The sequence below is a fragment of the Sylvia atricapilla genome, chromosome 8 (genome assembly GCF_009819655.1).
Source record: "Sylvia atricapilla isolate bSylAtr1 chromosome 8, bSylAtr1.pri, whole genome shotgun sequence".
In the NCBI taxonomy this organism is placed as follows: domain Eukaryota; kingdom Metazoa; phylum Chordata; class Aves; order Passeriformes; family Sylviidae; genus Sylvia; species Sylvia atricapilla.
This window is the reverse complement of record NC_089147.1, coordinates 21657001-21684609: the sequence shown is the minus strand read 5'-3', so window position 1 is coordinate 21684609 and position 27609 is coordinate 21657001. Positions and strand designations below refer to the sequence as shown.

General features: G+C 38.0%; 1 protein-coding gene across 10 annotated transcripts in view; it reads right to left on the bottom strand.

Annotated features, from left to right (window-relative positions):
* Nucleotides 1–1162: 1162 nt before the first annotated feature.
* KAT6B (lysine acetyltransferase 6B) overlaps nt 1163–27609 on the bottom strand; it is a 110107-nt gene continuing 83660 nt past the window's right edge. For all 10 annotated transcript variants that reach the window (XM_066324079.1, XM_066324080.1, XM_066324082.1 and 7 more), the window contains 5 exons: nt 11039–11270; nt 9129–9288; nt 8271–8537; nt 6743–7043; nt 1163–5068 (listed from right to left, as the gene is read on the bottom strand). In XM_066324079.1, coding sequence (XP_066180176.1) covers nt 2583–5068; nt 6743–7043; nt 8271–8537; nt 9129–9288; nt 11039–11270 — 3446 coding nt within the window. In that variant the 3' untranslated portion in view covers nt 1163–2582. The remainder of the gene's footprint in view (nt 5069–6742; nt 7044–8270; nt 8538–9128; nt 9289–11038; nt 11271–27609) is intronic.

Sequence of the window (27609 nt, the reverse complement as noted above, 5' to 3'; positions counted from 1 at the left end):
CTAAACACACCTGAAGGCTGCACATAACGGCGTCGAGTTCCACTCTCTTTCTCCTAAGCATAACAAAGTGAGTTACTTTGTGAAGATGAAAACAAAGTTTAAGTATTATAAATACTGTCTGCCTTCAATCAACAAATCACTTTGCCAATGTAAGGGCATGAACCAAGATCTTTGTTGTATTTTATTCTCCTTATCAGGCGTTCTGAACTCCTAAAACACAAGTTACTCCAAATTACCATTTGACCAGCAATTTTAGCTCTCATTCAGATACACTATTTTAGACTGCTGCTCCACTGTAGTAAAACTGGACAGGTTGTGCACATCAATCTGTAGTATCAGTTTCTTGATTTGGCATCATCACACAGTAATGATTTTATTTAAAGAAATACAGATTTCTTTGACTTCCAGATATATGAAATATTTTTTTAAAGCTGTTTTATATACTAGAATGGAGACAAGAGTTGTCAGTCAAAACGGCCACTCCTTTCACTGTAGCTAGCAACCTTGCTGCAGTGACAGTGGCAACATCCACATTAGAAGCATTCTGAAAAATTATCACAAGGACTTTTTATGATGTAGGTTCGCACATCCCACATTTGAATTTGTCCACTCATGAGATCCACATAAAGACAGCTTTCTTGTCTTTACAGACCTTCTATTGCTAGATGAGAAGTGCTCATCTCTCCCTATGTTTGCGTGTGCCCACATATATGCATATACACAGAACCCATAGATTCAATGCAGGATTTGTATCATCTTGTCACCCAGCAACAACGATAAAGGAAGAGATTACCATTCTATCTTTAAAATACAGTTCAAACAGCATGTTTGTTACTATCATATATCCTTTTATATATATATATTCACACTTTCTGTAGGAAAGAAGCTTCATACATTAAATATTGACAACCTTGTAAGGTATTAAATACATATTTATTCAATATTTTATTAAGATTATTTAAAAAAATAATCTTAGGTACTCTTTATTTTCACAAGGTGTATGCAATTATGATGAGTAAGCTACACTTAAGCTCTAAACAGCCTAATCCAAACCCCACCAACTTTAATGGGCTTTAGATCAAGCATGTGAGAGCACCGTAACAAACACTGTTTCAGGAGGTAATTCCCATGCAACATCAAACTATGACAAGACACAAGAGGCTAAAAATGGCTCATCATAATTTATTTTATGTTAAAATGTACAGCTGGGGAGGGGGGGTGTAGTTTTTTGCAGTTTTTATTTTTGTTGCTTGGGTGGGTCTTTTGTGGGTATTTTTTTAAGTGACTGACTAAAAAGATAACAGATAAATACAAGAGTGTCACTGGGTCCTATTTTTACATGTATCAAGCCTCTTCTGTTCGGCCCTTACAGTCACTCTGTACAGGTACAAAGGCTACAAAAAAGGAAGCAATATAAACAGACACAAATAACTTTTGCCTTTTTACATGCGATCTGTAAGCTTAGTTTGAGCTATTCACACGCTACTGCTCTATTTTTCCCTTAAAAAATAACTCCAATATTTTATAAAGATAGAAAAATCTACAGATGGAATGAAAATGTAAAGTTAGAGGCATTTCCATAAAATAGCAACTTTACACCAAATTCACTACTTTTTTTTTTTTTTTAAATCCTGCCAAGTATTCGGACATATACGAAAATGTTTCAAAACTTGACAAATAAACACTGAGATGTTTCAATCAACAAAAAAACGTAAGTTTTTATAAAACAGAAAGCTGCCTTTTTTCCTACCCAGCCCCAAAGAAACTGGTCACAAAAATGGAAAAGAGTCTCAACTTTACACTAAACATACAGCAATAAAACCCTTTGAACTAACCAAAATGTGAATAGCTTTTGCAGCTTTTTTTATTATTTTTACAAGTTTTATAATTAACAAAAATATAGTTCTGGTTTTTTTACCCCTCAAACTAGGGTAACCTAATCAAGGCAAAAAAATTAAGAAATGGCTTACTGTTAAGCACAACACTTGTACAGTACTACAAAATGCACTGTCACTAACAAAGACATTAGCGGCATGCAGAAGTGTCACCTTCAGAAACAAAATAATACAATAAAAGAACTGCTAAAAGGCATTTACATGTGGGGAAAGGAGAGAGAAAAAGCTCATGATCCAGTACTGTCTGATAGTTTTGGAGTCTATTTATCCACATTTTTAATGGGAGCAGGCACATAAAATGGCTCTGAACCATCAGCTGCTGTGTAATTGCAGTTCATAGAAAGAGTTCTTCCTTTCCAGAGAACTTCAAACTCGATGAAATAAACAAAAAATGGAAAACCACCTAATTCCCTCCAAAGAGAAGTTAAATCTCACAATGTTAAAAAAAATAAACAAAAGCCCCCAAAAAGAACAAAACAAAACAAGAAAAAAAAAAGAAAAAAAAAAAACAACAAAGCAAGAAATAAAGAAAAACTTGTATAAGGCTTTCTGCTGCATACAGCTTTTAAATGGTGCCAACAAATGTTTTTGCATTCACACCAATTGCTGGTTTTGAAATCGTACTCTCCAAAGGTATTTGTGCAGATCTATCCCATACGCCAGTTTGGTAGCGTCTCTCCCACGGGCCTACCTTCTCATGTAGGATCCATTGAGAGACTGTTTGGACATGCCCGTGTTCATGTAGCCGTGGTGGCCCGGAGGAGTGTACATCATGTTACTGTGGGGTGCTGTCTGCATTGGCTGCTGTGCATATGGCTGAGTTCCCATCATTCCCATCTGCATCTGCATAGGGTACTGGGGGGTTTGATTCATATACCCATGATTACTGTGATAGCCACTATTCATCATTGGCTGGGACATACTGTAACCATTCATAGCGTTAAGGGTATTCATATTCATGTTCACTGAATTGACATTATAAGCAGGGGCTGGCATCAAATTTACACTCATGTTCATGCCACGCTGCATTGTTAAGGTCCGTGCAGGCCCTTGCATGGCCACAGTCTGTGAAGCTCGCCCATAAATTTGTGGCTGATGGGCTGCAGCAGCAGGTGGCAGGGGCGTGGATTTGGTTCTTACAGAGACATGACCTTTGCTGGCCATCTGAGTCTGCAGTCTTTGGGTGTGGGATATTCCAATATTCGACGAAGTCATATTACGCTGCAAAAGGGGAGGTGGCAAATTCATGGGAGGAGGAGTAAGGTTGGGAGGAGGGGTCATGGTAGCCTGTGCTTGGGGTCCTCCAGGAACAGCATGTGGAGACTGAGAAAGCTGAACAAGCCCTGTGTTACTTAAGGGAGCAGACAAAGAGGCACTGTTTGCATAGGAAGTTACAGCAGCTGAATGGCTGTAAGGCAAAGAATGATCCATAAGCGTATTAGTTAACTGTTGCAGTTTAGCAAGGCTGAAGGTGGCAGATGGCTGTGAGTAATGCCCTGCTCCAAATTCACTCTGCCCCATTCTTTCATATAATCCAATGTTGGCATTGCTAGTCTCGGGGATTTCAGTCAACTGCATAGGTGGTGTGAAATTAGCAGCCATGCTGCACTGGGATAACTGTTGGTTGCTGCTTGGAGGCCTTTCAACAACACAACCTTGGGGAGATTTTACATTACAAGTGGGAGGAGAATTGATGTTTGCTTGTTGCATCATACTGCAGCTTCCATTAATGTTAGACATCTGCTGGGTCACTGCACAGCTACTCTGTGTTAGGTTACTAGATGTAAGGCTGCTGTATGAGCAACTGTTTTGAGAAGAGCTGTTTCCACAGATACTACTACCCATTGTAGAATCATAACTGCTTGGGTTTTCATAGTTTTCTGTTGTGCTCTCAATACTTCCTAAGTCACTAAAGCCACTATCCACAACTTGCTGCGAATGATCAGAAACTGAGGGAACATCCATCATCGGGCTGGTCTCCATGTTCTGTAGAGACGGCACAGAAATGGCACTTTGATCTGGGCTGATCTGAGCATAGCTGTTCTCTAAAGGAGCAACACTTGGGCTGTTAACAGAACGAACGGACTGACTGGGGTGGGAGTGCACAGATGAAACTGGGCTGCTGTGGTCAGACTGCTGACAGTCATCCATTGTGGTCATTTGGGGGCTTTGGTCGTTGTGGGCATAGTTCTGCAAACTTCTACAGGCCTCTTGAGTCTCTGCACAGTCTTGAAATGTATCTTCATGTTCACTTGTTTCTTGGGTTAGAGACTGTACTGCCTGAACTGTCTCTGAGTCAATCTCCATGGTCTCGGTACTCTCTCCCTTGAAATCGGAATGTAATTCTTCACCGGCTTTTTGGTCCTGGTTGTTGTCTGCGTGATCGTCATCAGATTCAGGCACTGGGTCTGAATCTGTAGCAAGTTCTTTCTGGTCACTTTCACACTCATCAGCTGCAAGGTCAACGCCACAATCCATTAACTCCTCCTGATTTGAATTACCAGTTTGAACATTTACGTCTAAAAAAGATTGCTGAGTTTCCAGCATTTCTTTGAAAGCTTCACCAGGCAATTCCTCTTTCTCCACTTCTGTTGAACCCATGTGACTGTCATCTTCATCATCTGCATCATGATCCTCATTGTGAGAAGGTTCTTCATCCTCCTCCTCCTCTTCCTCCTGATCATCCAGATGTGCAGACTCCTCTTTCTGCACAAAAGCTTCTTCTGCTTTATCTTTTTCTTGATCTTTTGCATTGATTACATCTTCTTCTATGTGCCTTTCTTCTTCCCCAGCTTTCATCGTATCATTTTCTTGTTTTTCAAAGGGTTCACTGGGTGGATGCAGAGGTTCAGGTTCTACTTCTTTCACCTCATCATCTGTTGGTGGTGGTGCTTCAACAGGTTCTTTAATAGCTTCCTCCATAACCGCAGGAACTGAACAGGGCTTGTCTTCAGCTACTTCCTTTTGTTCTTCCACCAGCACTTGATAGTCAGGCTCCATGGGAGTTTCAGGTGGAGTGTACAAATTAAGCTTAAAGCCAGGTTTTCTTTCTTTGCTTTGCCTCCATTTAGACGGACCACGTTTAACTCCTTTGGGCCAACCCTGCTTACTCTTTAAAGGTTCAAGATTGTCTTTAGTGCTTTCTTCCAACACAGCTACATCCTCTGTATTATCTTTGGGAGGTAATAGAGACAAAAAAAAAAAAAAAAAAGTCTTAGCTTGCAGACTAATCAATATTTTCCAATATAAACCTGAAGATAATGTATAAACTCAAAATGTATTGAGAAAGTATGAAACAAGAGTTGTAAACAGGTCTCAAAACACAGTAGAACAATGTAGTATCTACAGCTCAAACACACTACACAGATATGCTATGGTTTGGTGGCCTTTGAACAGACACTATCGGAACCACCATTTATACATTAGAAGAATCCCAGGGACTTAAACAACAAGACACAAACTAAAGCAAATACTGTCCAAATATTTGATTTTCCACCTTTGGTTTTAGAATAGAAGTATGCCTTCACTTTATACAGACTGATCTAACACACATCCATCTTTTTTGACAGTCATGACATGGAAGTCTGGAGTTTCCAATTTGACCATTCTGGAGGACAAGTCATAACAAATATATAATCATGATTTAATACCAATACTGAAAAAAGATGGTTCATTCTAGTACTTTCTCGTGGGCAACATATAACATAGCTCACAAGAGATGATAGAAGGCAGAAGAGAATTAAAATTACACACAGAGTGCATCAGAACACTAAACTAATCCAATGACTATAAAAAAAGGACCAACACATTCACTTCCTTTCTCCCCAAATACCATTTACATATACTCCAGAAAAAAAGGAGACTTATGAAGGTATAACGTGCTGCACTTGGGAGTGTAATCGCTTCAGTGATACTTCTATATTGTGATGACGTGGTCCATGGGCAAATACAAAACATCAGTCCAGTTAAAACAGTGCAAACCTGACTACTGGGACACAGCTGGAATTTGCTACCATTAGTTTAAATAACTTATCTTGAGAAGCTGGAAAAAGCAGTAATATTGTAATTTACCACATCACACGAGAACTGTTTGAAATAGAAATCAGCCCATGATCCCTCAGCTGAGGATCACAAGGATGTAACTTCCCATGCAAGCACAAAAATACTGAAGTAGTACCTACTGGCTTCTTAGAGAAAATACACAGACCTGAGAGTCTAGTCCTTCATTCATTCTAGAATTAAAACCCATAAGCATAATTTGAGGGCCAGGAGGTCAACGGAGAGTGTATGTTCAGAATAGTTCATTAGTAGCTTCACTATCTATCCATTAACTTTTCTGACAGGAAATATCCTTGAAATCAAACTAGAAAAGCAGCTTTGAAAGGACACAGTTAAAACTGTCTCTTCATGGAGGGCGAAAAAACCCCAGGATCCTGCTGCTGAGGATATATTATGCCACAGAAGCACCAAACATTTCAATGAACTACCAACAATGCTGAATAGGAAGATATTTGTGTAAATCAAATATTACTTTTTGCTTGTATCCTTTACCACTGGTACAAAAACTATATTGGACAATATTCCAGTGATACCCCTTGCACTGTTGAGTATGAAATGCCCTGCTGTAAGGGACATCGAAGTTTTTGACAATATGAAAAGAACTTCAATGCCTCTGACTGGAAAAGACTAGTTTCCTGAACACAAAAAGCAAATTATAACATTAATACAATAATGGCTAAATACATCTCAGAAAAAAAAATCCACATCTATGCCAAAAATAAACACTTCTTTTGAAGGCAACCCAACAAAATTATTTTTGTGATGATATAAGAACATTTTAAGTTTACCTGTACAATTTTCATCACTCCTGTAACAATGCATATCTTTCTCCTCCTTGTTCTGCTCTTCTTCCTCCTGTTTCTGTTGCCCAGGTTGATACTCAAAAGCTTTTCGAATCACAGGCTTCAAGTCGTCATCTTCTCCATCCATCTCACAGGTGGGTTCCAGCTGTGGCATGGGACGTTCTTCATCTGAGTTATCAAATGGCTCATTCAACACCTCTGTTGTTTCAGAAATGGTCTCTGTTGTTACACTGCTATTTATCCTTCTGCGTTTACGGCCCCTTTTCTTTTTCAGTATGAAAGGTCTCTGAAAAATAATTCCACAAATCAAACTCTTCCTACATTTCCATTTGTTAACTGATTCTGGACATAAATTTCTGTAGAGTGAGTTTACAATAATCCATTTATTCACGCAAAAAACCACTTTACGTGGTATCAAATATAGACAGAATCTAAAAGTAAAATGTCTCAACAGTTTAAATAAGTATGTATATATGTATACAAACCTTTCTGTCAATGAAGACTTGAATTTTCTTTATATTGTAGTGTCTTTTACCTTTTGTCAAGTAAAATTCATAGCCCTATTACATAAATTGTACTCACACATTTTTTTCCTCTGTAGATTTTTAACTCCCCAACAACCTTCACAAGTATCAAAGTTTATTCTTCTACGATTTGGGTTTCTGCTATTTTTAGAAATAAGTATCTAAAAAAAATAGATAACATCGAAGAAGTGCGCCTCAAGAATCCTACAGTTGGCTGCTATAGCAAAAAAAAAAATAACTGTCCAAGATTTTGTTTTTCTATTATTATACATTCTCAGAGATTTATGGTTACTTTAGTGTAAGCTCACTATACAACAAAAGGGACAATCCAATTTCCTTATTCTCACCAGAGACATCTAAATACATGGGCTAAGGTGAGTGCTTTAAAATTCCAGGATTCTTAAGTTTACTAAAATAAGCAACTCAAAGAGCTGATTTTTCAAAGAAATTAAGAATTATGCAAACATGGCAGTAAGCAGAATTTAACATTCAAATTAGAAGAATATGGGTAAAAAATCCTTTTGTTTTAACAGCACTTCTTTTGAAAAAGAGTATTCCCCTTCAAGGAGTTCCTATACTAAAAAGCCCCAAAAAACCCACAAAAAGACAAACCCCACAAGCTGGACTCCATCTTAATACAAAAAAAGAACGAACCATTAGGATACTGAACCAATACCAATGCCAAACAGCAGAGGGCAATCTCTAATTTAAGAATTAACAGAAAATTCTGATTTTTTAATGCCATTAGTATTTTACAGTTCTGTGAAAAATCCAAAAGACAAAAAATTGGATGGAATGAAGAAAAGAGAAGAGAGGAGTAGTTACATGTCCAAATAACATATAAAGGATTACAACAGTCTAATAAATGTTGGCAAAAAACACAGGTTGTTATTTTGATGATAATGATTTGATTGTTGTTATTTTGATGATAACGATTTGATTGGAATCAGAGATAAATGACTTTGAAGCAAAGCACTGAAGTAACACACCTTTCTTTTTATGGCCAGGGACTGGGGCTTTGTCAGCCGGGGAGGCGAACTCTGTTGATTCTCGTCCCCGCCATCCTCCTCACTGCTTTCTTTAGATTGTTCTGTGGATTGCCCTCGCTCTCCCACCACTGCCACACTTTCTGGAGATCGCAAATATTTATTTTTAGATTGTACTTTTGCAGGTGATTGCCTACTATTAGTTCTTGTGGAGAATATTTCTTGCTCTTCCTTTTCCCAGCAGCTAGCTTGTTCCATAAGTCGCTCAGCCTGAAGGGTTGAGGTTAAAATAACAGGTCACCGAAACAGCATTTACTCTGCCATATCCTTTACATTCAGCTAAATAGTTAAAATAAGTCAACCCTGATTAGCACTGCTGGCTAACCTAGCAACAACATTTCAGCTGAATCATCTAGTTGCTCCTTTACAACAGTTAACAGATAACAAACCAAAGAAGATTGCATTTCATGGGATATTTAGCACTATTAATGATGCAGCGAATTGATTTAAGTCCTTTAGCACTACATTACATGCCCACTGACTGGATCACTTTGAGCAAGTTGAGAACACAAAGAATCGATTGACAGTGCAGCCCCTGAGCTCTGCACCAAATTTGATCTGATTACATGCTCTTTGACTACCTCAAGAGTGATATATACAGCCCCACGACAAGTGATTCACATTTTAAGTTTTCATATGCATCCCCCCAAAGTTACCATGTGTTGCTGCACAGCTTCCAAAAATTCTGCCTTACAATGTAGTGGTCCAAGTTAAATCTGCTCTATTTAAGACAGTCCATGTTGAATATATCAGAGTTAAGAAAGCCAGAGGAAGAGAAATTCAAAAGATCTCTGATATTACCTCCTTTTCTGCTTCTCTCTCTTCTTCAGAAACTGCAGCATTAGAAACCAACAAAGGAGTCCACCTCAAGCTTTCGGGATCTACTTCATTGATACGTGGATTTGCTTTCAGTTTCTCCATATGACTTGAAATCAGCTTTTCCCTTCTAATAATTACAAATCTACAATCAAATAAACAGTAATTTAATTTAGAAAGTGATCACCTAGAAAAGCCTTTCTATAATTGACATCCTTTCGCAAAATAACCTGTGAAAAAAGATGGGTAAATGAAAGGATCCATCAAACTAAAAATACCAGCTGACACACAGTGATAACATCCTTACACTACTGACTGTTTACTGAGAGGAAGTGAGGAAACAACAGTTTATGAAGTGAAAGCTCAATATTAACCATCACTAGGGCAACAGAGAGGAAAGTAAAGGTTTTATAGTTGACTACTCTAAACCTAATTCAAGAAGTTTAGTGTTGGCACTTAAATCACTGCCAGAACAATTTCTAAATTTAATATTACATACAAACAGACAGAAAACACTGTGGATCATGAAATCAAGAGTGAGAAAGTTGTAATGTTACAGCTGAAGATGTAAGTTAACGGGACAAGAAAGCAAGTCAGAAGCACAGGTTTTCTAAGAAAGCATACAAATGTACTTTAGTCCTGTGCTAATGAAGTACAAAATTACTATGAAGTGGCATACCAAAAGTAGGTAAAGACTAATAAAATAGCACAGTATGCTAATATATTAGCACATATACCATCAAACTCCCCTGTTACAAAGAACTATACAGTTCTAAACAACAAGGATTAGCAAGAATTTCAAGTGCTGTAAAAATCAGGTTGGTGAAGTAACAACATTCTCTCAGTGAAAAACAAAGTTTAAAAAAAGAAATCAGATCCAGAACCCTTTTCCCAGAATTGTGACAAACTTCTACTTCACTACATGTAAGAAAAATTTCCCTTAAAATACATTTGTCCGCAGGTTGCCCATAACAAAGTACTGCAGAAAGGGTTTAAAGCAATGCCAGCACCCCTCTTACTAGTCTCATACACCATCTTGTAAACCAATCTCCTTTTTGAAGACTTGCATTCTTACTGGTTCAAAAATTACTAGTTTTGAATACTAGTGCTGGGACACATGAAAATTACTGAGGCTGAACTTTTTTCTGATTTTAATTTTGTTTTTTTGGCAAGCCAGTGTTTGTAAGGCAGCTTTGCTTAATTATAAAGTTTCTATGATTGGAATATCCAGAAAGAATTAAGATCATCTTCAGAAACACAAATACCATTGAAAATCATTTAAGACATTTTATGAAAAGAAACAGACCAAGCAAGAACGACCCAGAAAAGTTCTAAGATACCCATCAAGAGCATGAAGAAGGAAGATATTCACAAAACAGGAACTCACCTTCTCAGTGCACTGACTTTCAACACTGATCGTAACATTAAATAGAAACTTGAATTGCCAGTACCTTGAGCAGGAGCACTTCATGTAGAGCTGATCTGATCCCATGGTTTACATGAATTCAGCAATGATTGAAAGAGGAGGTGTGGAAAGAGAGACTGCCACCCACAAACAAAAACTTTTCTCTCACTGGTATTCAAAGCAAAATATTTGCACAGCAAGAGCTGGGAACACTTAGGGAAGATTTTACTGAATGAAACAAAATTCTTAGCTGAAAATGTTTTGAGCTGGTCACATACTTCTAATAACCATTAACATGAAAGAGCATCCAAAAAATCCCCAGGACGAAAACCCTCTTTATGTAAGACCCATCCGTATTTACTTCTACAGGAAGATGGTTATCACTCATTTCAAAGTCAAACCTTTACACAAATATTTTTCACATCAACTATTCCATAAGTAGAGAATGTTTTGTCTCAGTATTTAAATTTTTTTTACAAGATTCACTGACCTATCTTCTCTTTTATCTATCATACTATGTTGCTGCAGGGTTGTGGCAATATCATGTGGACACATTCCAGTAGCTCGGCTCATTCCTTTGATGCTGATTTGTTTTTCATGGTGGCAGTTCAGGTATTCCAATATGACACTTTTCCAATAAGCCAAGTATGAGAGACGACCCAGGTCAGACAACGGCTTTTCAGGGGATCCTGCTTGACCCTCTCTTCTAGAAAGTAAATAACCTAGAATAAAAATAAATGGGATACCTTATGGAGATAATAAATCAAGGAATTTTAACTAGCCCGTAAGATCATCAATACAAAAGATCATCAGCATGACTCATGGAACTACTGGAATGTCTTGCAAATTAAGAAATCTTCTCTGTAAAAGAGATGAGTTTTCATCATTACAGTGACACAGGAAAGATCACATTTTTGCGAGTGACTCAGATCTTATGTCATGAGAATCAAATGTTAACCAAAAACTCTTTTGCATTTGTAAGACAAGGATGAGAAGAAAAAGCCAACATGTTTCAGAGAAGGTCCCATCATACATGTTTTCGTTTAGAACTACAACTCTCTGGTCTTTTGAGAAACTTTTACACTTGAGTTTCACCACTGAAGCCAAGAACTTTCAGAAGAATCTCAAGAGGAAATATCATGGGTTATACCAGTTAAGTGATTTTTCTTCAAGAAGCCCCAGGTGACATAAGTTTTTGATTAAACAGCTAGAAGTTGTATTTTGGAGGTAACGTAATTCGCAAGATGAACTACTCAGAGAATTAGTTAAGAGAAATAATTAAAAATAATCTCCCTTAATTCACATTTAAGAACATTCACATAATTCCTGCTTGCAGTCTTGAAGACAGTAACTGATCCACCATTGCACAATATACCGACTTCCTTTTATATTCTATGTATGTTGTAAGTCCCTTTTAAGTCTTCAGCTTTAAGAGGATTTACAATTTAGAGTAGCACACACCTGCTTGGAGATACCAGAAGATGCCACCAGTAAAACTAATTCAGTATAGAGAATAAAATAACAATTAGCAACAGGGATCCTTTTACAGTAATTCATCCCTTCATGATACATATTCTGCATTGTGCCTTTCCAATAACTGCCAACACACAGGCCTTAAACAACCAGGCTTACAAAATGTTTCCTCTGTCATAAGCACAGACATTTTGTTTATGGAATTACATTACTCAAAGTCATTTCAAATCCAGCAAAATATACAGTTCTTGTGCCTTCCAATATTCTTAAAATGCTTTTTTTGTCCTCAAATTTTTCACTTTTATTTTTCAAAGACTGATGTAAAACACATCTAATACAGTCACATTTATTAAACAAATCCTACTAACCTCTTCACAAAGTTTCTCCTAATCAAATTAGCTATAAATTAAAAGCATATGATTAACATCCAGGTTTAAGAGAAGCAGTGGCTGTCTGCTTATTTTGCTGCATTGTCTACCATACACAAACCACACACAGAGGCATTTTTCTTAGATAAAAACACAAAACACACAGACAAACATACATCTATTTACTCTGCCTGAAACATTGGTCTTTCCTTTCTTGGACACAATACCAAAGGTCCACAACAGACTTCAGAAAAAACATACACAGATACTCTAGCATCATACTCTAATCTCCAGTTTGCCTAAAGAAATTGCGTAGAAAAGCAGACATCCTATTGTTTCAAGTGATCACAACATAGGTACTGACATAAGTAGTGTGCCTTTCCTATCTATTAGCATGATTAGTGATAAAATGCCAGAGCTTCAGGAATACCATCCCACACCTGCCTACTCCTGTAGAGCTCCATGAGGCCTGCCTACACCTGCATGGTACCACTGGAAACTCAGCAAGTAAATTTATTTCATTTTACAGAAGAAATACTACCATAAAAATTAGGGAAATGAAGGCATTTTAGCATTTAAAGTTGTAGCATATTAAACTTTTTGTAACTAGATGATACATTTTAGTACATCTTGGTACTATATGCAACTACTGTTGACAGGAAACATCAAATTCCACATTCAACACCACAGTGTATCCTGAATAGTTTGAAGGTAAAGAATTGTTGCTTTAATTTCAACTGCACAAAAGCAGATCTATGATGTATAGCCTATTCTGCCTAATTTTAAACAACACTTGTATCAGGAAAGAATTCTGGATCACCTTGTCTACAACATACAAACCTAAGTTTTATACTAGGATGTCACTGCCCATAAAAAACATGCAAAACTGAGGTAGGTAGCAGAAATAGTGACAGAAACCTCAACACAGGGGAAGACAGGGAGAATAACCTAGACTTTAAAAATAAATCCATGAGGAGAACTTAGAGTTGCTTCAAGGAACTTTACAGTTTACCCAACCACCTTCCCATTCAGAAGTCTTGGGCACTAATAGAAGATGTTTGTAGTAGGGTATTTGCAAGATTCAGATTTCATTCTTGCATGTCACTACACTTTAAAGTTACTTTGACAAAAATCCTTCCTCTACTTTCATTTTCCTCACAGATAAGGGGGCTGCACCTATAATTTCTTGGGAAAACATACTATGAAGCTGAATAAAAAGCACCAGCCAAACAAGAGTTTGGAGTCATTACTTAGGCAACCACACGTACCTTTAGTGTTTTACTGAACTGGCTCACTGTACCTTTCCTGTGTCTGGGGATTTAGAGACCAGTTCTTAGTGGTCATTTTCACCCAACATTGAAGTAGTGAAATGTTACCCACATGGCAGTAACATCTGTCAGTATTCTTCCCCTACCTTTCTAAAATAGAACCTATGCTTTTCCAAGATACTCACATTCTAGAGGATCAAAAATATAAATCAGAGGTAAGTCTTGGTTATATGTAGCAAGCACTGAATGGAAAGTCTCTTACCAAATTCTGTGATTCCAATAGCACTTATTAAATTAAACTTATCAAAGAGATGCCAAGAAATTTATCTAAGTTGCAGGTAAATAAAAACACTGATCTTGGTAGCTCATCTATCTATCCTGAAGCATCTGAAATGAGCACAATATGCCCCTGTTAAACAGATACCTGCAGCTTCACTGTGTCTACCTCATCCTAATAATGGCTAGCCTCCAAGGGGCAACCTGAAAGAACTTCCTTAAGGTATAATCCCTGATATCACATTACGAACAATAGGAACTCACAGGACAAAATAGAGCTCTCCACCACCCATCCCCAAGAGTTAACAAGCCAGACTGTATGCTACACAAAAAAATAAAACCACAACAAAATATAAGACCTAATCAAGAACAAAGAGTTGTCTATCTTATCTCCTGGGCATATGAGTGATTGTATCACAAAATTCAACAGCCAAAGTATCATTAATGATTTTTATTTCTTATCTCTATCCTCCACAGCAAAGCAATGTGCCAAAAAAGATTTACAGCCTTTGATTTCTGTCACAAACCTCCCCAGAATCATCTTATCCAAGATTTGAAACAATTAGAAGAAATACAATCTGAGAATGGGAAAGTTCACATAATATACATAAATTTTATGCCTTCAACACAAATTAAGGAGATAATTAGGCATTAAAACATATATTTAAACAAACTGACTTATAATTATCTAGTAAATTCAATCTACAGCATTCCTAGTAACGCCCCTGAAATAGCTACAGAATCCACAACAAGCTTATTTGAAAGCAGTAACTTCAATACATCTGTGCCAGTCTCCAGAAACTTTCAGTTAGTTAAGTACTGATTTTTTTTTTGGATGCTTGGTTCTGTATCTTCAAACAAGTTAACTAGTATGAGTTTAGAGCTCCAGGCATGATAGCAGGGCAGTGACCAACAGAGAAAACCAAGGGACAAACTGAAACTGGCAACTACCACCTGAAATACACGCAAACAACTGGAACCAATCAGTTTAATGTCCACACTTTCGGGCATTTTTTAAGAGCTTGGTAAGATTTTTTTAAGTATCACTTCCTTTTGCAAACATTTCAGGGTTCATCTTTTCTCCATTCATTGCATTTACTTGTGTGTTCACTAGGAGGAATTTATTGTCATGTCTGCTGTGAGGTGAACAGACATCTCACCAGCTCTCTCCTGAAAATCTTAAATCAGGATCAGATCAGCTTTCACTCCCTTTCACTCCTGGGGCATGAAAGTAGTTTTATGCATACTTCAACTTACAAACGGCCAAAAGTAGCTATTTCATTAAGTCTCACATCTCCAAATGCCCACAACACACCCTTCTTTCCCTACCACATGCACTTCTACTCATCACTACCTCAGCTTTATAACATTAAGCAAAAATCACAACACAGTTTTAAATTTAAATTGAGAGAGCTGAATTGAAGAAACACATTTGTTCTTTTGCTTTTAACATGGTAGCAAATGCAGGCTAGCCTTCAAGGGCCTAAGATGATAGAGGTGCAGACTGCACAGAGGCCAGTGAAATACAGAGCAGCAGCAGAGACATTAAACAACTGGTATGCTGGGAAAGACCAAATAAACAAACTAAAACTGACAGAAGAAAGTCAAATGAAGTTTGAAGATTTTTTTTTACATTCTTGCAATCTAAATGCTCTCAATACATGCTTCATGTTCTATAGCAATGAACAAATCAATTTACCATTTCACTTCACAGAATAGTTAAGGTTGAAGGGGACCACTGGTGGTCATCTTGGCCAACCTCCCAGCTCAAGCAGGGTTCCCTTAGAGCACATTGCTCAGGATTGTTTCCTGGCAACTTCTGAACATCTCCAGGACAGCAGACTCCACAACCTTTCCAGGCAACCTGCTCCAGTGCTCAGCGCCCCTCATATCAATAATTTCTCACCAATAGTCAAAGAACAGACACCTAGACCTTGAGTACAATTAACACTGAGCACAATCATTATAAAGCCATTAGGCATTCAGTAAGCTAAGGAATTAATTTTGGCAAAAAAGCCAACTTGTGAATTGGATGTAGGTGTTTGAGTTACACTTGTCTGTGTTCACACAAGACTACAAGGTCACACTGTGGCTCAGTTACACGTAACAGCCAAACCATGGTATGCATATTGCACAGGATTGAATGAAGACTGTGGTTTCCTATTCACCTGAGAAGCTAGGGAACTTAGCTAATATGAAAGCTCGAACAAGCATTTTTGACGTAAATATAAATAATAAATTTAATATAATTTAAATTATATTTACTATTTATCCTTTAAAACCGCCTAGAACAGTCCTAGAAATGCTGTGTTTTATTATTAAACACAAAGATTACTTTGTTTCACTTAAGAGCAAACAACAGTCAGTTAGTTAGCATCCACACTTTGGAAAATAAATAATTGTAGCTGAGTAGCTTCTAAGAAGGTGAAATGGAGGGTTATAGTTTGCTTGTAAGTGTATCACTCCTCCTTTTATGAAAGGATAACAATATTTCGTGCCTTCTCCAGCGGGCAATGCATTTGTACATTTTACTAAAAATGCCACATAGCCAGAGTATAATAATCCATCTGGAGCATCCTAAGGCAGCTTCAACACAATATTCTCCAGAAGATGCCACTAGCTGAAACCTGAGTCCAATTTCCTGTGTCCTATTAACTGTGTGCTCCCATAAGGGAGTATCTGACATAACCTCACCATAAACAACAGTGACCTATGCCATGGACACTGTGCTGATCTAACACAACACTGGTCACAGACAGGCAGGGTCTTTGAGAACAGTGCCATAAAGAGGGGCACTTCACTCTTTTGAGGGCATCACGTATGACGTTCAACTATTGTTTTGAAATATCAGTGCATTGCATTGCAACGCAGCACATTGTCTTCAGCAGAAACAGAACCAGCAAAAATGTACCTGAATGGAAAACAGAGTACTGACTCTCATTCTGTGCCTGGACAAGTACTTAGAAATTGCAGTTCCTTTCTTCTGTGCTACTAGCAACAAATCCATGTATTTGCTTTTCACTTATGGAGGCTAAAACCCAAAACAAACAGTCTTCAAAGTGGACCCCAAGGGTAAGGATTAATGAGTCCTACTTTTTAGCTAAAACAGATTTTTTTTTTTGTCTGCTACAAAAACTCTGGAAATAACAGTTTACACTGAAATTTGGAGGGGTATTTTATCTGAGAGCCTGTGATCAAGGAAATAGTTTTTTGTGTCTTATGTATCAATCACATCATGCACTGAAGACAAATACAATTCTGATCTGACTTAAGAAGTCATGTTCAATATCACTTTCTAGGAAATCAATCATATCAGTCTCTCTGAATAAGAAAGTTACAAATAATAGTAAAGAATGTCTGTTGTATTCTTGCAATTGAGACAGGGTTCACTTTACAAAAAAAAAACCAGCAAAAAGACAGATATCTTTAAACTATAATGAGTCCTACCAGAGTATTCCAGCCCTTATCTTGGATTAGCCTAGTTGTTCTAAAGAACAGAATTTTCCACTCAAATTTTGTAATTCAAACTTGTATCTTCACTTTTCTGAAAGCATCTACAGATTAGATTGGCTTTGACCTTAAAGAAAACCTGCAACCAAACAGTCTTTCTTTGAAAAACAGAACTACACCAATGGTAGTTTAATGCAGCAAAAAGAGAGCTTTGCTTCATTGCAAAAACTCATTACAGAGAAATATTTACATCTTGTTTCATACCTCTACATTCACAGATTTATCAATGAACTACCCACATAGCTCTTCAATAGGAGCAACTCTTACAGAATAACCATACAGAAAATGCAATATAGCAAAAGGTCCCTGGAACAGAATAACTCCTGAGTCTTACAGGAGTAACCCTACCAGTGGCTATTGACCTACTACTAGCCATTGAACAAGAGAGGACCCAGTCTTAAAAACACAAGAAGAAGCTGTCTTGATGAAACCCTGCTGAACAAAATAAAGATTTCCTTTTTGCTATCATCTTCCATGTGTCCTAGTAAAACTACATGAGAATCCTCATGGCACCTTCAAAGAGAAATATTTCTATTTTTCTGTATTGGGAATCTTTACTTCATTTATATGAAAAAACTTATGTCTCCACCTCTTGAAGTACAAAGGATCAAAATTTTAGAGAAGTATCATAGCAAAACCCAATAATTTATTGGTTATGTATTAAACTACCCACAAAACAAAGACTGTATTATCATACTTGAATAATCTTACATTTATAAACCCAGAAAATCAGACTGTATGCTTATAATATATGACAGAGAATCAGGGTGAGGAATAGACCATACGAAGAAGCAAATTCCAATCTGTTAATCTGGCTTCCAACACAGAGTCTCTTTTGCCACTGTAATTTGTCTCACAGCAAAACAGAAAAGCGAATTTAAATGGTTCCAAACTTGCTCAAGCCTAGCCTGCATAGAAAGGCCATTTTCAAATCAGGTTTCAACTCACAAATGGGAATGACAGAGCTTAGAACAAGCACCAGGTTGTCAGTCATGAAACAGCTCTGAGCTACTACAATACACAGCAAGCCATAGTAAGGTGAAGTGTCAGCAGCTTCCCTCAGCCTGGAGACATCATTGGTTTGTGCTGGGGTACAGCAGCGAGCTGTAAATGGCTGAAGCGAATCAAGGACAATCCAGACAGCAGAGACACAGTGGGCCATTCTGAAGGACAGCCTTGCTCTCCAACCATGCACTAAGGCCACCACAATCAAATTCGTTTGAACAGCTACAGAGAACTGCAGTCAACACATAACTCTATTTCATCTTTCTGGACCTGGACAGCTATATGAACAACAGGAAAACACCACTGATCCTATAAATAGGCTTGAGGAAAGCTGCCAGTGTTAAGTACCACATTATCAAGCCCACTTTAAAATGCACCTATGCAAGACAGTGCCTAAATGACAGCCTGCTGACAGCACTTCACTTCCAAGTTTCCTGAAGCTTGCTTCCAAAGTTCTTCTATCATGAGGCAAGGTAGTGCAAGCAAGCAAGTTTCAGAAGATAACACATATGGAAATACCTGTATACAGAACTTATACAGATCTGTGTTATGTCACTATATGCTCTATAACATTTGTGATACACAACTATTTATTTCACTCATTAATCTTCCTTGAATTTCTTGAAGATGCATGTAACATTTGTCATCTTTCAGTTACTGAGGATGTTCCCAATTGCCCTGACTTTTTTAAGTCAGTGGGGAGAGGTGTTGGAGTCATGTCAGCCTATTCCCTAGAGTCAATCTCACCATTTTACTTAAGTACTCTGTAACTCAATCTTCCTCTAGCAAAGATGGCATCTCACTCTGTTGCTTAAATTCCCTCTCACACCTGAGAACAGGTCCTGCAAGAAAGTTCAGAGTTCCTCAGATCCCTCCAGAGATCCTCACCAAGGCCCTTTATTGTGACATCATCCTTATTCCATTCAGCAGCAGCATCACATTCTGCTTGCTCTTCCTTTGGCTGTCCACATACTTTTAAGAGCCTTCTACATTTTGTTACTTTCCATCTCTCTCAGTTTCAACTCAAACCAAGCTTTGGTTTAACATTGCTGCACATGTAAGCAATACCAGTGCCTTTTGTAGACTTTGGTTTTGCTAAAGTCAGAAACTCTCCCTGCAGCCTAACAGGCTTATGTCATGCCTGCTATTGTCATGAACATTAGAAACAAGTCATTTTTGCAGTCTAAGGAAACTGTCTCCAGTGATCAATATGTCCTGTGCTTCTTTGCTCTTCACAGCAAACCTCTTGGAGGACATCACTTAGTTTTTTAAACAAGAAAAAATTCTGGACCTTATTCTGGTAGTTACCCTCCTAATTTCACTCAGGATATGAAACCCTACAATCTCCCAGCCACTACAGCCTGGGCTGCCAAATGCAAAGCATTTACCCTAGCAGGACCTTCTAAAATCTGTGTCTAAATAGTGTCCCAAGTATCCTGCCATCCTTGCAGAACAGTTTCTAATAGTCCTTGGGGAAAAAGGGTCTTTCACTAGCAGGTATCACCCAGGTTCATCTTCTTACCTTTTTTTGATCAGGCTGCGTATAACTAATGCCAAGCACAGCATTAATGGCTGCTGCCCTGTCCTCTGATTCTGAAGCATACAGGCTTGGCAGGCTTATGAGCCATTCCCCAGCAGAGATCCATGGTTCCAAGTGACTCCTTTGTGTAGAGCACAACCTCCTGTCCTTGGCTCCCCTGCCTGTCCCTGAAGAGACTCTGATACATCTATTGCAGCAGCCCAGTCTTGTGAGCTAGCCACTGCATCTCTGTAACCCAGGGAGGTTATAGCACAAGGACAAAGTACAGTCTTCTAATTCCACCTTTTTGACTACAGGACATGAGAAACTGGAAAAATGGGATCTCAAATGCAATGCAAGAGGGCCCCCTTCCCCTGCCCACTCCATCACACTACCTCCTAAAAATCCCATTCCCAACATGCCCAAGACCAGGACAGCGATTTATTCCCCTAGAAGAGCTGTCCAAGTTGATTTCTGATGTGCTACTAGTGTGGTCATTCCAACTGATGCCTGTGACACATCACCCTCTTTCTTGTGTCAACTCCTAACAGCTCTCTGACCTTCAGGACAACTGATTCTGGGCCAGCTGTTCCATTAATTTTAAGATTTGCATGTGTTTTTTATTGGTGCTATGCACCTGTTTGTTACATAGTTCAATCACCTTCTGAACTCAGGATCCATCAATAAGTTCCCTTCTTCTAATGCTGTGCTCCAAAATGCTCAAAATGTCTCAGGAAACAAATTTGTTGTATTTCTCCTTAGCCACTATCATACAGCTCTGCAATGCAGTATCTTGTTCCATTTTCTGCTGTTTAGTCTTAAATATTGCTTGGTACAAGAAAACTAATACCAGTATTTTCTTGTATTTTACAGTGTACTGAGTTTACAGCAAGGGTCATTGCATTTGCATATTTTTCTACTGTTACAAAAAAAAGTGAAAAAAAGCACTAAAAGCAAGTATGGATCTCTCTATGAAGTGTTAAGACAGATAATTATAAGAAACTTTACCAAGTCGTCAGCATATACTCCTATTAGGAAGGATTCATCTTGGACAGCACTTCCTATCCACTTGTATCCAGACAAAGGCTGGGAAGGGTTCAAGACATCTGTGCTTTTATATTAATATTCTAGATGCATTTTTGCCCATTCAAAACATTATTTTTCTACCAGATAGTAATATATCTAGCGTGAATATGCCCTATAAACAAATTAGAGCAACAATACCTGTAATTAAGAATTTGGATCATTTTGGTTATTAATGTCATCATGTTGTTAAACAGTCAGCAATCAAGTGATTGATCTGCCACTGAAGTTGACCAAAAAACATGACCACTTTCCAAGAGCTGCTGAAGGGCAACAAAGTGGTGGGAATCACATACTACTATTACTCAAATGGAGTCAAACAGGAGTGGATTTATTGGATCACAAGAACAGATTTTAGCCTACTGATCTTCCCACAATTTTAGATTGAATGTAGCCTTCACAGCAGAAGCCTTTAAAGAATTGCAATCACACTAAATCTGCAAAATAAAGTAACACCATATAACCAAGTTACAGTAACATTCTGGACTTCTGTCTGAATTTGTAAGGGTAACAACATTTTGCCATCACTGCGTAACTCAAACCTGTCAATCTCAGGTTCATATTTATGTATGCACATCACAAGCCCACATACCAGCATTTACATACAATTCCACACATAGCAAAGGGAACTCAACACCACTGAAGTAACTCTTGCACAGAAAACATAATCAAGGTACTTACAAAAGGCTTCCAGACACACTCGAAAGATGCCAATACACAGCTGAAAACCATGAGCAGACAGGAGTGTCACAGCAAAATTCAGCTACTGCTGGGAGCTGGAAACAGCTCAAAAATCTGCTTCTCAAAGACCCCTACTCCCAAATCAGAGCTTGGCAGAAGGTCTTACACAATGATTTGTGCTCAGAATGCAGCCCTTACATAATCAGCACTGTTCAACTCATATTTTGTTAATACTTGTGTCAGAACAAAACATACTTATGAGACTATCCAGAAGAAAAGAAGCCACCAGTGAGCTGTTACCCTTGTATGTTCAGAGTTCTTCTCTGTCTCTTTAAAGGCCATCCCCCACAAATTAATTACCAGACTCAGGCAGATGGAATCAAGCACTTTTCCATTAAACTTTGTTTTGTTTGAAACAAAACCAAGTAATCCTTTAATACGGAAGGGAAGAACTTGTGAGTTTTCATGCAGTGCTCCGTATCAAACCAAAGATCTGAAAGAACAGCAAGTACTAGCAACTGTTTTAATAATACACCAGTAATCTAAAGTGAAGATTTACTCAAACCAACATTTCAAACTATCCTAAGAGCTAATGGCTTTTGTTGTACAAAACATCACATCCTTTGTTTTGATATTATATGAACAAGTTGAGAAGACACAGGTTCAAAAGGGTAGATATTTTAATAGAAATATCAAACCAGCTGAGTATTCAGACAGGACAGCTCGATACAGATAGGTCAGCTCAACACTGTAAGTTCAGAGGTATGACCATGAGTGGAAGGCAGAAATAGGTAAGGTGAAAGTGTGAGCTTATTAAGACTTACAATTCCTAAAACTGTAATTCATGTTACCATTTTTTTCACAACTATTCTGTGTGCCTCTGAACTGTTCTTATCTATGTCACTGGGAAGAAGGTCAAAGATAGAGGACCTTAAATAGGTGTTAGTACACTCTTTGAAAGCACTTTTGAAACAGCTTCAAAGGACCCCAATCCCAAGATCCACACAAACACTATTAAAAAAAAAAAAAAAAGACTAGCTGTAACTTGAGATGCTCAGATCAGTGAACAACCTGCTACATTCTCTTTTCTTTGTCAGTGTAAAGAAAAGCTTTCTTCATGATGAACAGAGTAAGCCAAAGATTCTCTCATTATTGTCACAAGAAATAATGCCAGCTCTCATTTCTCTCCACATCCTCAAGTAAACCCAACACAGGAGGCCCAAAACCTTTAGCTCCTTTATAGAAAGCTTCAGAGAAGAGGTTAGGGCTAAACAAATGCCCTTCATGAATAAAAGGAAAGGTAAAGATGACTGCATTACAGTCAGACCTACAAAAGGCATCTTTTGAGTAAATTAATTTGCCAACACTTACTTTACCTGTGCCAGTAAACCCCTTGAGTGGAGGTTCTGTGTATGAAGTGGACTACTTATAAGCAGAGTGAAAGCATAAGCAAGAGAAAGAGAACTCAAGTACCCTTAAAAGCAAGGCTTGTATGTGCAAAGGGCATCAGTCTTGAATACCAATTGGATGAATAAATTTGTCAGTAGGTTAAGTGGCTTAGAAGATCATTAACAACTCTGTATTGTTCTTGGTTTTATAAGCTATATCTTTAAGTTATTTAAATTTACATTTTAAAAACTATTCAATAAATGACACTGAGAAGTAAATTGTTTATACAACTGTAACTGTTGAATGAACTCCCTTCAGGAACTGCCTTTACATTCTGGTGTTTTAATGCTGACAGCACATGAATACTGGGTAGTAAATACATCTCCTGTACTGACTAGACATTACCTGCTTGCCCTCCTAAAGGCTCTACGTACCTCTACAAGACCCAACTGACAGGCCAGGAAGATGGACCTAGGAGACTCTGCCCAATATAATACAATTCAGTACACTGAATATCCTCAATCTTTACACAGCACTGAGGCCAAACAGCACAGACAGATGGCCTCCATACCATTAAGCCCTGACTCTCAGCTGGAGTGTTAACCTGCCTGTTAACGTAATTCTCCCAGACTCATGGCTCAGGAAGGTTGTTATCACACTTGGAAAGTGACAGATGCCCTGGGCCAAAACTGTATCAGGGATGGTTTTAAAAATTCTAGAGCAGATAAAGTTCCAGAGCCCAAGAGCTTCTCCTATCATTATTTCATTTATACCTACAAAAGTCAGCCTAGTAGTACTAAACAACATGAACAAGAGTGAAACGGGGAAGTTGAATACTGAGAAGCCAAAAGGCACATCCAAGGAATGACTGTGAGTACTGAGTTTGCTCAGGTCAGTGGTCATGACACACATACTCCATGAGACACAAAAGGTGCAAGCTGCATTTGTCTGACAGGAGCAGCAAAATGTCACTGCTGTTCACTTCCTCTGCTAAAGCATACTGTATAACAGAGAATTAACCAAATAAGATTTAGAAGAAAAAAAATCCCAACAGGTGAAGAAGGTTATTAATAAATTTGATGGTAATACCTGGTTAGTCAACATGTACAGAAATTGCATAAGAAAGTGCACATTATCTGCCAAGCATCAAATACAAATGTACCTATTACATCACACTTCAAAAAGCTAAGCCCAAGATACAGTAATCTGCTAAATATCTACTGTGACTCAAAACAGCAGTAAACAAGGGAAAACCAAAATTTCTTTCGAAGAAGGTAGAACTGACGGATAAAAATGCTGGAAGTGGGAATAAGACATCCATTACAGAAGCCACAAGGTTCTGTCAGTGCCTTAAGAACAGTGTGACAGGCCTTGGCCTCCTGCTGCCTGGGCCATGTGCTTGGAGCTCTCACTGCTGAAGACCAAAGAAAGAAAGTCATGGAGTACCTCAGTCTTCCTCATATGCTGGGTAACCAGGTCCCCCATTGCCTTCCAGCAAGGGCTCACATTTTTTCCTTATTCTTCCTCTCATCAGCCATGTGTCTATAGATTTTCTTGTTGCCCCCAACGTCCCCAGGAAGATTTAACTTCATCAGGGTCTTTGGCTTTCCTAACCTGAGCCCTACCAACTCAGACAATATCTGTTTTCCTCCCAGGCTACCTTAGCCTCTGTAAAAATTGTAAACATTAAAGATGCATTATTTAATTAAAATCTGTTTCCAGCCATGAGTCTTCAGCAGATGGCTTTCCATGTTCACTAATGCCCTATAAATACAGCTTTGTCCAACAAATACTATCATCCTTACAATGTTTAGCCTTGCCTTTTCACTGTTTTCAATGCTATCTGGAATAAAGATGCTCTTCAGTTAAAACAGCCTTAGCTGCTGTATCTGAAGTGACATGTCTGCTTTCTTTTGCAATTCTGATAAATGTACAGTGTCTTAAAGCTATATAAAAGTGATGCCAAGATATTCCCAAGAGGCTGATTTTCTTGGAATAGTCTCAAGTCAACTAAGCTTGATTCAAAATCCATCTTCATTCCCCCCCCCATCTAAATCTCAGCCTGACAGAATGCTCCTTATTAGTTATTTAGGAGAGGCCAAACTCAAGCCTTGGGGTCAGCAACATAATCAATCATCAAGAAAGGAACAGAAAATCAGCAGCAGCAGTCAGGCTACCTTACAAATTTACAGCTACCACAGACATGAGGGAAAAGGGAAAGGGTAATTCAACCTTTCATTTGGACACAGTGCATCTGTAAACACCACTACAAAACAATGAGGAGACAGACACAGTGTTCTGTACTGGGGTACACAAGTCAGTCAGTCAAGAGTAGAAAGCCCCACAACACAGAATGATTCAACATGGGCCACCACATTTAACAAACAAAACAGGCCTGTTTTACACAGATCCTAAATCTTCATAAGTGTCATTTGAGAATACACCTCTCCAATAAAGCCTATTAAAAAAAGACAAACTCCTCTCCACCCTTGGTCTTGCATTTTCACGTTCCACTGCTTGTCACAGCCCTAGCAGTAACAAAACTGTACTTTCAGGATTGTAATGTGAGAAAGGAAGTGCTGAAATGCTCTTGGTTGAAGTGAATTTTATCTTAAAAAAACTCCCACAGTTCCAACTTCATCCCCACCTCAATTCTGTCTACAGACCACAGCAAAGCATGACGGTGAACAACTCTTTAAAAAAGTGTATTTATTCCTAGATTGCATTTCTGTTATACTTCAATATTTGTTAGGGCAAAGTGTAAAACATCTTACCCCAGATTTTGGAAAAAAACAATGCAGGAGGTGTTTACTGAATGTGTTTGTAATTCCACAGACAATCTAATTTTTCAAATGCTATTTCTATTTCATATTAATTTTTGATTAAAGTACTTAGACATGAAAAAATTCCGCATGACTTTTTTAAAGCAGGTTTTCCAAAATCTTGCTTTTGGCCCAATAAATTATTTCTCATGAAGAGATTAAGACTATCACTGCTACATAAACACATACTACACAAGCAGATCCAACCACTTACAGCCTCCTGCAGCTCAGGTCTGCAAGCAGGTATCAGACAGTGGTTCCCAGCACTTCCATAAGCATACTAGAACCTAAATGCCACATTTGAACACACTTCCTCTTATTTCTCTTAACACATTTGTTTCATTACATCATCCATCTTTGCAGGCTTTTTAAAATACTTTTGTTTTCCAGAAGTCAATTTGTGAACTAAAAGAACTTAAGTTTTCTCAGTTCAGGATCTATGTCTTGTTTCCATCTGAATCATTTAAAATCAGCTACCCCCTCTTAACATGTTACTTTATGAGAAATCTGCACAGGTACTTACCATCAAGTAAGGCTACACAAAGCAGACAAACTGAATTCACCATAATGAAGAAGAAAAACACTTTTTCATTACTTCTGCTCTCTTTTGCCCTCAAAGCACTTTTCTGTTAATAGTTTGTCATTGTTTCCATTTCCAAGTATGCTTTAAAGAAATAGCACCATTTCTGTACTGTAATGGTTTTTGCTCATTTACCTCATTCCAGCTTCCTACCAAAAAAATGAAAACACTTCAATCAAGTAAGCCTTTCACCTTTTCTGAGGATCTTCCTTTATTGATAGACTACTTTTTCAGAGGCCCTGTAAAAACCTGAGGCAGCATTTTTACTCTATTCCACCACTTATTATCAACACATTCATTGTATTTAAAAACTTATTAATCTTCCAAATAGGGTTGACATTTTCCCAAATGCCAGTATCTTACCAGCAATATGTTGCCCTAAATGAGATGCCACATGTTAGTCCATTACTAGTTTTAAGTTTTGCTCAATTAGATTTTTTTTTGGATGGCTGCGCAAACATGGTGCTTCACAAAAAAAAAAAAATCACTGCTTTTCAGGTTTCCCTGAGTACAAAGGAGTAGCCTAATTTGCTGTTAAAGCAGAAAGCCTGGAAACACTACAATGAGAACCACAGATAAGCAAGTTATAAAATAGATCTTTTGGCACAGCAACATTTTCAAACATTCTTGATACATTAAAGCACCACAAAGTGACTTTGGAAGATGAGACTAGAAAAAGAGATCATTGTCCAAACTTCAGCTAGCCATGGAAAGCTCAACCCTGCCTCTTTCTGAAGGTACCGCAACAACCCAAGGCATAGTAAAGTGTATGAGTGAGAAAACTAAGCCCAAAACTGTCTAAAAGGAATTGTTACTTTCAATCAAAAATAACCTTTTGTCTGTTTCAAATACAGGACCCACAAGGAACTTGGAAATAACTAGCTGATCCTAGAAGAGTAAATGCTGTTTGAACTGAGCATATTAAAAAAAATAAGGGTTTTATTTTGGAGCTGTATGCTCATCTTCAAGATTAGCAGAAATCCAAATTCTTTCCTTTGACAGAACCACTAATTATACAGGCTAGACAGTTCTTTAACAAAGTTAATGGAAGAACAAAATTGCACGAACCACCAGAAGAAAATCTCAT